The sequence below is a fragment of the Rhinatrema bivittatum genome, chromosome 1, assembly GCF_901001135.1.
Source record: "Rhinatrema bivittatum chromosome 1, aRhiBiv1.1, whole genome shotgun sequence".
Classification (NCBI taxonomy): Eukaryota; Metazoa; Chordata; class Amphibia; order Gymnophiona; family Rhinatrematidae; genus Rhinatrema; species Rhinatrema bivittatum.
In genome coordinates this window covers 678679302-678691434 of record NC_042615.1, presented here as the reverse complement: position 1 = coordinate 678691434, position 12133 = coordinate 678679302, and the positions used below count along the sequence as shown (strand labels likewise).

At 41.4% G+C, this 12133-nt stretch overlaps 1 protein-coding gene across 4 annotated transcripts in view; it reads right to left on the bottom strand.

Moving 5' to 3' along the window:
• Positions 1–419: 419 nt before the first annotated feature.
• Positions 420–12133, bottom strand: part of SSBP2 (single stranded DNA binding protein 2) — a 596076-nt gene continuing 584362 nt past the window's right edge. For all 4 annotated transcript variants that reach the window (XM_029574010.1, XM_029574027.1, XM_029574019.1 and 1 more), the window contains 2 exons: positions 9557–9655; positions 420–3975 (listed from right to left, as the gene is read on the bottom strand). In XM_029574010.1, coding sequence (XP_029429870.1) covers positions 3946–3975; positions 9557–9655 — 129 coding nt within the window. In that variant the 3' untranslated portion in view covers positions 420–3945. The remainder of the gene's footprint in view (positions 3976–9556; positions 9656–12133) is intronic.

Here is a 12133-nt window from a genome sequence, read left to right as displayed (position 1 = left end):
ACTTATATGGCTAACTAATTTACTGGCTAAGCTAGACGTGCCATAGAAGAGGTCTAAACCTAGCTGGTTATAACTTGTACGGCTAAGCATGAAGATACATGCATATATTCAGCAATACAGCTGCTGAATACACCTTGTAACTTTGCTGGATAAATTATATCCAGCCACATTCCTTAAACTGCCAGCTTTGAATATTGACCTCCAAGTTTCTAAATGGAGGCTATGTACATGCAGAACTAGTTCATGCATATTCATTAGAGATATCCTGGAAACCTGCATGGTTAGAGGCTATTGAGGACTGGAGTTGCCCACCCCTGTTCTCAAGTAATCTTTGCTTTGTGATACATTTTATTTCCTAAATTAGCTGAAGGTGTAGTGAGTGATGTGAATTCTGAAGAAAAAAAGAAAACACATGAGAATAAGGTTTTCAAATCTTTATCTTGGAAATTTTAACTTGGCATTTCTTGTAATAGCATTAAGAGTTCTCTGGGTTTTCATACAGCAAAACCATATACCTTTCGTAACAAAAAGTGATGTTAAAAAGACACAATTAACATAGTTGTGTGCTATGATATTTACAATTATTTATTCATGGCAAACCCAACCCATAAGAAAATTTAAACTTGCTCAACTTTCTGTTTTAATTTTAAAGTCCTTATTTCTTTTAATAACTTCTCCACATTTTTTCAACTAGCTTTTGCTTCCATTGCCTCTGGCTATTAATATGATATGTGAGGTACATGTACACCAAGGCAGCTCTTTTCTTTGCTACTGTGCAGTATAGTCAGCCCAATTGCAAACAAGTGGAAAAATTGTAAAAGGTTTTAATTGCAAAAAAAGATTATATTATAGCGTGGCATTCATCAGAATCTTTAGCAGAGAAAAACTAGTCTGAGTGCCATCCACAATCGCACTGGAGTAAGAATCAAGATCTTAAAGTAAACAGATCATGATTTTGTCTAAGACAAAAATGGCTTCTGTGTTTTCCAACAACATTCTAAGATAAGAAGCAGTTAAACAAAAAATGGGAATGGAGAGGACACTGAATAAATTGCCAGAATTTGTTGTAGCCCATGTATAACTAAATGTAAATAGATACAAATCTGACAGTTTTGGAGTCAATACACCCAATCCAAAGTGGAAAACTGCAATAAAAACCCAAATGTTATATAATTCCACTTGTCTTTTATTTGACTCTTTTTAATAATACCTTCTAATAAATAAGTACATAAATACTTTTTGCTATGTGCACTCACTCTATTATAGGGACTTTCATATCAGGGGCTGAACCATCGCAAAGATCATAGAGCAATAACATTACAAGCCTATTACCATATAATCATTAGTCCCTTGTTACCATTTTTTGTCAACAATATTTTATGCATTTAAAATATCATAAATCATGCAAATGTCTACTTAACTATAGTGAAATTGATTTTAACATCCCAATCTTTTCACCGTTGGCCCATGCTCACTCCTCAGAGCCTCTTAGATTTTCTATATCGATACTTTCCAATGCATAAAAAATTGTTGATAAAAATGGTTTATATGATAGTGGGCATGGCAACACTGTTATTGCTTTACGAGCTTTGCGATGATTCAGCCCCTGATATGAAAGTCCCTATAATAGAGTGAGTACACGTAGTAAAAGTATTTATTTATTTACTTATTTATTAGTAGGTATTATTAAAAAGAGTCAAATAAAAGACAAGTTTTTGGAGTCACACAATTCTCATTATTGACCAATTTAGAATCATCTTAAAGGCCTCATTTACTAAAGTTTTTTCCCCATTCTATGTTTATGGGGAAAAAAGCTTAATAAATGAGGTCCTAAGAGAGAATCTTAAAAACCTGAATGCACTTAAAGTAACATCCGGATTTCAGGAAAGCAAGCTTTCTTTTTTGAGGGGGGGGATTGGCTCTTCTAACATTTTTTTTAGATTACTTGTAAATTCTTATAAACCAATTTTGTTATCCTATCCCCTGATCTTTAAATGCATTTCCTCTTTCTCTTGGAAGAAGACAATTTAGTGAGTGTGAAGAAGTCAATCTCATGTAAGATTTTAGCATCTTGCCAAATATTTCAAACATATTTTTTAAAATATGGCAGAATGCTCTGATTACAGAAATAGGAACAAAATGTCCTTGTGAATATAGGGACAGGTTTTCCTAACAATATTGGATGGCAAGATGTATACACAGATTTACATTTAAATACAGAACTAAGAGGAATGTCTCTGGCTTTTTTCCTGTTATCACTCCATTTCTCTCATTTTACATCACTAATAGTGCATATTACAATAAAAGTTCTATTATTCGGCATCCAAAGGGAATATAGAAAGTGCCAGTTAATCAAATATGTCTGCTATCTGAGAGCTCTCTGCTTCCTGTTCTAGCCCCTCCCCTCCCAGGCGGCAGTATGCATGGAACAGGTGGGGAGGGTTTGAGACTGGATTGGATCTAGCAAGGAAGAGTAGAGAAAAGATACTCTGCTTCCTAATCCAATCCCACCCCCTCCTGTCATTCTCACCCCCTCTCTCCCTGGTCAACAGAGCATTCCGGGTGGTAAAACGCAGGCCAATGGAACTTTTACTGTATTCACATTCTACTGGAATCCTTAGCTCTTTGGAAGGAGCTCACTTCCCATCCATCACTAATTTTTGGTGAACCAGGGTATGTAGGGTGCAGGAGTAGTCAAAACTCCATGAAACCCAAATAATCAGTTTCACAAATGTGACATTCCCACACTTTGATGTGCTGGTATGGCTAAGTCAGGGCTTCCCAAACCTGCCCTGGGGACTCCACAGCCAGTCAGAATTTTGGAATATCCGTGATGAATACGCACGAGATACATTTTTGTATACTGTGTCTCCATTGTATGCAGATTTATCTCATGCATATTCTTTGTGGATATCCTGAAAACCCGACTGGCTGTGGGATCTGCACAGCCTAAGTCAAACTTAGGCTGAGAGGTGAGCTACCTAAATATTTCTGATAACTTAAATGACTTGTAAAACCATGAAAAATGGAAACCATGTCTCCAAATGAAGAAAATATCTTGATACTTTAATGCTGTGTTTCAAACTAGTTGGGCTTACATTAGTAATGCAGTACTATATTCAATGGTAAATTAATAAACGCACATGATCAGTAAAACAGATGAAGGTGAAAATATATTAGAAACGGGGACACTCCAGGGGTTTGATGATCATTAAAAGTAGGTCCAGTGGTTAAGTCACTGAAGCCCAGGTGAAGTATTGTTAATGTTCTTCATAATATTAAGACAGGTTTTCCTCTATATCTTGCAACAGTACAGTTTGTCATTCACAGGTACAGTATCAAAAAGCGATTTCATAAAAGCACTCAGAAGCAAATTTATTCCTATCCATGATTGCAGACATTTACAAAACCATAACAACATTTGTTTACCTTAAAAAAATAACTTATTAAGCAGTGATATACACAGCACAAAAAATAGTTCAAGGAGAAAAAGCAACTTTTTTTTTTTTAATAATTAAAATGTAAACGTGAAAAAAAAGATGGAATAAAAGTCCCTACTTGTTTCTAGTTAAGATGTCATGGGATAATATCCTTTTACAATGTCCTGTGGGAATATATATATGTCTATATATATATATTTATATATATGTACAGATGATTGCAGTTCACTAGGGCATTTCGCATATGCCGCTCTTTACAGTTGCTCAGATTTTATGCTTGGACCCGCCTTCTCCACAAAAGTAGGTATATATGGCAGAAAGAAAGGGGTGTGTGTGTGTGTGTGTGTGCATGTATGTGTGTGTTTGTTTGTGTGTGCGCGCGCGCTCGCATCTGTTATCCTTTCCTTAAATCGTACATGGCAACGCATGTTTGTTTTTCTTCTGTGGTAGTTCTGGTGAAGTTGGCTGATTCACTGAAGTCTTCATGAGGTGAACTGGTAATGGATCACACACTCATTGTCATGCTGGGAGAATACTGCAAAGAAAAGAATCAGCATCTAGTAATTTATGTTTAAATTTTTTATTGCAACATTTTAGAGCCATATAATAGTCAATACAAGCCAGGGCATGGGGACTCTGCAACACCCCAGCAACATGACAATAGCAACATAAACAAGCAGACTGAACAACCCCCCCCCCCATTCCTTTACCCCTCACCCCCCTCAAACCTAGTGATTTATACTTAAACAGTTCTTTACACATCAAGCAAGTTCACAAGCGGGATAAACCCCCTACCATTAAGCTAGAGTTTAAATGCACCATTGTGGCTAATATCAAGAAACAGAAAAAACATTCCCCATGTGAGAAAGTGAAACCAGATCTTACATGGCTGTAACGTCTTTCCTTTATGGACCTCTGGATTACACAGAGAGGGTAATTTTCAAACAGTCCCTCCAGTGTTAAAAGTCTGTTCATTGTATAAACAGATTTTACCAAATGTTTTTAAACTGAACTTAACAGATGTAAGTTCATTATGAAGATACACTTGAAAGTGGCTGAATTTGCGCACACAAAATTTGGAAAAAGTTGCACTTCCTCTTCACAGGGCGTAACTTACACGTGCACAATAACAAGCAATACTTTTTAAAATCAAAAAGCATGAACATGAGTGCCAGCTCTGCCCCTCAGATCACCTCTTCATTATGCCCCTGTCCTGCCCACCATTTAGTCAGATAAATAGTTATCCAACTAAGGGCCTCATTTTCCACGCCGCTCGCACGCGATAAGGGACCTTTCGCATGCGAAAAGTCCCTTATCGCGTGCGATACCAGGATGGGGGTGGAGTCGGGACGGAGTCGGCCCCGGAAGAGGAGGAGTCGGGGCATCACGGGGGCCGACTCTGCGCTGATGCCGGGGACAGCGAAAAGGTAAGTGCCTTTTCATGGCAGCTTTCGCTCCCAATAGCTTCACCTCCTATGGTGGCGCTATTGGGTGCGAAACCGGCAGCGATCGCACCGCGACAGTGCAATCGCTGCCGGCTAGCGCAGGCCCTCCCTCCGTTTCGGCCCCCCGCCCCTCATCTTCTAAAGTATCGCAGGCCTACGATACTTTAGAAAATGAGGCCCTAAGTAGCAGCTACTGAACATGGCTGGATATTCAGATGCTGCCACTTAGCCAGATAAGTTTGAACTTATCTGACTAAGACCTGGATTCACCATTCTATCGCAGAATGGTGAATCTAGCGAAAACGGGGGGAGAAGGGAGGGGCCGGCCTGCAAAAGCCGGGAGCCTTCGCACCACAGTGGTGTTTTCGCTGCCGGTTTTCGCACCCAATAGCACCACTGTGAAATGTGGCGCTATTGGGCACGCTTCTGGCAATGATTACGTTACTTACCTTATCGCCGCCAGCGAAGACACCGCTGAGTCCGCCTCCTCGCTACCCCTACTCCTCCCCTCGCCGCCCCGTCTCTGCCCCCAGCATGATATAAGCCTTTGAAAATGACGCCCTAAGTGATGCTAAATATTGTCTTCCATGTTTTCAAACCACGGTAAAAAAGGATTAGGAAGTTCAGGTGTAGACATTATTGCACAGTGTCTGCTCTCTGATAGAATCACCCTGATCTATGTTTTTTATCATCAGAGGTTCACGTTAAAGTCTGTACATAACCCTAACAGATAGTATGAAAAGCAACAACACTCTTGAGAATACTGGGCGGGCAATGTTGCAATTTTTGTCACTTTATCCAAGATCAGTCAGGATTAGTGACCTGAGAGAAACCTTTTTTGTAAAGTTCTGTATGGTAGATTATTGAATTTGTGTGGCTGAGGCAGGGAGTAGGAAGCAATAATCTACTGTCATGGTAACTCCTTTCTGTTTACAAGGCTCCTGTCTTCTTGAGGGTTAGAGAATGGCTCTGTAATCAGTCAAAATGGTACTTTCTTACATGAGCATTCCATTAAGTTTATAATTTTACTTTAATTTCCATATAATGATTTGAACATCCCTATAATCTCAGAGATGTGAGAAACAGGATTTTTATGCTAAAATACTCTATGCAGTGTGAAGATATGACGCGGCAAGGAACAAGAGGTAAGGATAAGAGTCGCTAAAAATAAAGAGAATGGACTTCACATTTAGTGCTTTTACTCCCCCTCCCTCCACAAACACTGTGGCAGTCCTCAGCTGGGGGCCATTTACCAGGACTCCTTCAGGAATCCTGTAATCATGAGCCCTAAATCCAGCCACTAGCTGTCACTGTTGAGCAATGACTGATTCCTAACTCCATGGGCTGCAATACTGTCTGCATGTATCCCAAAACCCAGGTCCTTTGCAGTGGAGTGCACAGCCCTCCCACTGATCTGGTTCTAGTGCTTTCTCTCATCAAATCTAATTTGGTGGTTCACCAAAATTGGCTACTTATGGTTCTTTATCTTGGGTACAGAGACAACATGGACAAAACTACTTTGCAACAGGTCCAGGTACTCTGGTCGTGGATCTTGGGGTGTACTCCTCCCTCTTTGAATAGACAATAGCTAACTAGGGACGTGCAGAGAAAACATTTTTGTTTTTGTTATTTGGTTCATTTTCAGGAGGATTTTCTCCCATGAATTTCGGTTTGTGGATTGTTTGATTCATTTTCATTCATGAGAAAAAAAATCAAACAATTACCCCCCCCCCAAAAAAAAATGGCCAAAAACTGAAAACAAGGCCTCCTAGGCCCCCCCATGTGCAAAAATGCCGGTATCCACTTACCCAATCCAGTGAGGATCCACCAGCTTCGGCCTAGGCCGAAGGCGCAGTAGGTCGTTGCGACCTTGGCCTACACAAAGCTGAGGCTTCAGCCTGAACCAGAGACCAGGTCCCAATGCCGGGGCCTTGGCCCGGACCCAGATCCAATGCTGCGACCTGGCCCAGGAGGCCGGGTCCCCAGGCTGGGTCCTTGACCTAGGCCGGGGTACGGACCTAGGCCTAATGCTATGACTCGACCTGGAGGCTGGGTCCCAACACTGGCACCTCGGGGCCCGGACCCAGGCCCGACACCACGACCTGACCCAGAGGCTCGGTCCCGATGCCATTCGCGGGGGCGAATACGCTGGAGTTAATTCACTCCGATATGACCCCAGTGTATGCTGTCATTTGGTAGTGAAGAGCCGAAGAAAAAAGACGTCGGACAGGGATGCTCCCAGACCTGGATACCGAGGCCTGGGCCTGACTCTGGGCCTCAGCCCAGGCGTCGGGACCCAGCTTCCTGGCTGAGGCCCCAGCATCAGGCCCGGTTCTGGGCCTAGGTTCCGGCATTGGAAGTCAGGTTGTGGCATCAGGCTTGGGTCTGTGCCAAGGCCCCGGCACCGAGACCTGGCCTCTGGGTCAGGTCATGGCATCAGGCCTGGGCCTCAGCCTTCGATGAATCAGGTAAGTTCTTATTTTTTTTAATTTTGGGGGGCCTTGGCCGCGGTCCCTGCCTTAGGCTTCGGCCTATGCTCAAATGCGATGCCAGCACCTTGGCCTAGGCCCGAAGACGGGGCCTTGCCTAGGGCATAGGCTGCAGCTCCTGCTTTGGGCCTCGGCCTATGCCCCAGGGCGAGGCCCTGGCTTTGGTCCTAGAACTAGGCCCAATGCATTTTTAAAAAAATGAAACAACCAAATAAGGTTTGTTTCATTTGTGGGGCCCCCAATTCAGTTCAGGGGCCCCTGAATGAAATGAATTAGCTTTATTCTTCACGTTTTGCATTTTCATTTTAAACAAATGCACATTCCTAAGCTAATTATCTGGGGCAGCCCAGTTTGATCAGGGACCATGAAAGCAGGATAGTTGCCCTAGTGTTAAAACTGAAACTACCTATGGCTAGTAGCAAATTAAGAAGTGCCTGATAGGATGAACATGGGATTTCAAGAAGGCTAGGGTGACTTGCATGGGGGTAAAACCCAAATTCAGTGAAGATGGGGAGGCTAGATTATTCTTTTTTAATCACAGCATCACTAATCTTGGTGACTGTGGAGTTTATTAAAAATCTTGGTAAAAAACGTAGGTGAGGGGCCTGTGTGATTAGTTTTGTAAGAAGGAAAGTTGAAGAAGACAAGGCCTGAAATGGCTTACTTGCAGAGATGGTGGCGGCCATTACTGTGGTCAATTTTGAACATACTTAGGACAAATGGGAACAGTATTGAGAAGTAAAAGAAATGGGCAAGAGGGAAGTTGATTTTGGGCTGCAAATGGGAATTGATATACGCACCTATTTTAAAAGACAACAGATAGATTGGATGTTACCATGTAAATAGTACTGCATACTGTAGGAAGAGGTCACAACTAACACAGTAAAGTAACCAGAAGAGTCATTTTAAATACATTAGTATAAGGAGAAAATGAAGCAGTAGGATTGCGATACAAAACAAAAGGAGAAGAAAGGATAAATGGGAACCAAAAAGAAGCAGACAAAAAAAAAAGGGTAGTGAAGGACTGTAGATAAGTGACAGGAGTGCAAGCAGAAGTGAAATAGGCTCTAGACCTTTTTACTGCAGGGTTTACCAAATTTAGAAACATGGAAACATGACATTAGAAAAAGACCATATGGCCTATCTAGTCTGCCTATCGATATCAATTAATTCAGCTTTACAATCCCTACCTCTCCCTCAGGGATTCCCTGTAAAGAAATATTTCCTTAGATTACTCCTGTATATATCCCTTTCAACTTAATTTCATGACCCTTTGTATTGGAGCCTCTTTCCATTAAAAGAGGCTCATCTCCAGTGCATAGAAACCTTGGATTTAGTCAAATGTCTCTTATTATATCTCCCCATCTCTCCTTTCCTCTAGGGCAGTGATATTCACTCCCAGTACTTGAGGGCCGTCAGTAAGTCTGCTCAGTAATCCAGCCACATCACCCCACTTCTAATGTCTATCTGTGATTCACAGCAACAGTACATTGCTAAAAGATTTCAACAGGAAGAGTCATAATCCTGTGTCAAATACTGGCAGCACTTTCTTTTGTATAGAGCTAGCAACCTGTACCTCCACCCTTCTTGAAAAGGTATGCTTTTGCGAGAATGACTTATTTGGGAGATCATGGTTATCTCCAACCTTTTAATGTTAAAGGCCACTATGCAATTTTTTCTCATTCAGGGGGCCAATAAGCGACTTTCACAAAAATATTAATTAATTAATACTACCAAAAATGTACATTTTTATAAACGAACTTCAAATAAGAATAATTTATTTGTTTCCTTTTTTGTTACTAAACTGAACACTATTTCAATGAAATATTTGACATAGGAATGAGCAAACCTTTCAAACCATGAAATTCTTTTATCTATAACAGTTGGTTGCTGCCTCCTCCCCACAAATTGGGTTACATCTCTTATATATCTATACGAAGGGCATCCTAGACTCCTAGCCTGGTGTCAAAGTCTCTTGCAACATAGCGGTTCCTGAAGTGGTTGCCAAGTGCCAGGAAACCACACTACCAGCCAGCAGTTTAAGTATATTTAATGATTTCCTTTGTTTTGTTTTTTAATTTTTTGAGTGCTGTTGGTCTTGGGCAGAAAATAACAGGAATACGACCAGCACAGCAGAGTAGGGCTCATATGTGTTGGTAATTTGAAACAAAGAAATACTTACACTCTCGTTCTGAAATGGGTTTAAGAAATTTCCGCCCATTTCGCTATCATCCCGTGGAGTGCCCGGTTGATTACTCATACTCAAATTGTTGGGAGAATTCTGTACATAAAATGGAAAGAAAGAAAAAAAAAAATGTTAAAGATTCTGATTTGTAGATTTGCTTTGGAGATTTGTCTCCCTTCACACTGATGCTGCACCTCCAGATATGCATGCAGTCTTTTAGGTACAATAGTGCAGTACTGGTAACTTAACACATATTGGAGGTAATTTTCAAAGACTTGCATGTGATTGTTTGCATAAAATTAAAATATGCATGTGTAAGTAGTGCATATGCACATCTCGAGAGTATGCAGGTACTTGCAGTGTAAATGTGAACAGGGAAATAATTGGCAGTATAGGGGCATTCCGGGGAAGGGTTCAGAAGTACATGTGCAAGTTCCTATTTTGTAAGCAGCATAACGTGCATATATTACTGAACTTGTCTGTACATTTTTGCACCTAATTGACTCACGCAATTGAAACCAGCCTTGCAGTTTTTAGGTGAGAGGTCTAGGTGAACTGGTGGGAGTTCAGGGTGAAGTGCTGGAGGGATTAGGTAAACTGGTGGAGGTCTGGGTGATTCCAAGTATTTGTGCATGTATTTTCAGAAGTAGAATATGTGCATGCTTTATAAAATACCTGCCTCCATGTTTAATTCCGGGTTATTATATGCACATCGGTACAATTATCCCATGCATAAAATATATTCACATATTTTTAAAATATGGATAGAAAAAGCAGATGTGTTCCTGCATTGCAAATACAATGCACATAGTGAAACATAGACGTATACGTTTTGGGCAGAAATATGCACAGTTTATAAAATACTAGCATAGATCTTCGTATGATGAAATGCCCCAATTGTAGTAAATCACACAGATATCAGTGCAGAAACCCGTGTGGACACCCACTGGCGTGTGAACACCCAGCCTTTCTTTTTTGAAACAATGAATAAATTAGTGGTCCGGAAGTCGATGTTAAGATGGATAGAGTAATATGTACCCCCTTTATGATTGGACTTCGACCGCCGGCGAGAGCGTGAAATGTAGATTGGCAATTCTGCCTCATTGAGAATCTGCCTTCTCTCTACCATTTCTGTCTACCACTTGGCTGACCCACAAAAGCATCAAAAGCCTGGCCTCCACACCAGTGCTTTTACTTAACTCCTGCCTTGATGCAGGTGCTAAAAGCCCGCATTAAAAAACCCGCACTAATCCGATCTCCCTGCTAGTGCGGCTCCCTGCATTGCCCATGACTAGATAATCGCCTCCTTTGCATGCCATTAGGATGCTTTCATGCAGAACAAGCTGTGGGTTGATAAGTGGGTTTAGACACTTATTTTTCCTCTGACAAACCCTTATTACATGCCGTTCTAGGGTTTGCTTGGGAAACCGCACGTATAAATGCACACAGCACTCACTGAAACCTGCAGCAGCATTACTGCTGATTATTACATCGGCCCCTTTATGCACGTAATTCCTTTGAAAATTCACTCAATAGAATTGAATTGTCAAAAGGTGGATGTTGTGTATTTGGATTTTCAGAAGGCATTTGACAAAGTTTCTCATGAGAGGCTTCTAAAAAAAAAGTAAAGTCATGGGATAGGTGGTGATGTCCTTTTGTGGATTACAAACTGGTTAAAAGACAGGGAACAAAGAGTAGGACTAACTGGACAATTTTCTCAGTGGAAAAGGGTATACAGTGGAGTGCCTCAAGGATCTGTACTAGGAGCCATGCTTTTCAATATATTTATAAATGATCTGGAAAGGAATACGATGAGTGAGGTTATCAAATTTACGGATGATACAAAATTATTCAGAGTGGTTAAATCACAAGCGGATAGTGATAAATTGCAGGAGGACCTTGTGAGACTGGAAAATTGGGCAGATGACAGATGAAATTTAATGTGGGTAAGTGCAAGGTGATGCATAGAGGTAATTCTCACAGGACAAGCAGGATGGTAGTCCTCACATATGGGTAACATCATCAGGATGGAGCCCAATGCAATCCACGGAGGCGAATACGCTGGAGTTAATTCACTCCGATATGACTTTGACTGGCACCTATTGGGCATGCCCAAAATGGCACTAACCCTGCATTCAGCAGGGGTCCCCTTCAGTCTCTTTTTTTCCACTCAGCAGTAGCCACATGAATTAAGGAGCTCTCCAGAGATTCCTGACAGGAATTTTCCTCACGGAATTTCTTTCAAAATTTTCAAAAAATTCTACCCCATAGGGGTCCCCATATCGATTCCGTACTCTGCGGTCGAAAGGTAAGACTTTACTCTCATTTATGGTCGATTCCCGTCGAGTTTTCCCTTCAGGGCCTACCGGGCATCGACTGCACCACAGCTAAATTTTTGTCGAAGCTTTGGTGTTGGGTTTTCGTCAGTGCCCCGACTGTCCTCGGACAATATCCATCACAGACCCGCATAGGGTTTGTGTGTTATGTTTGGGGTCCGACCATGACATCCTAACTTGCACCAAATGTGCCCAAATGACACCGAAGGGCTTTAAGGCCCGATCAGAGAAGATGGAG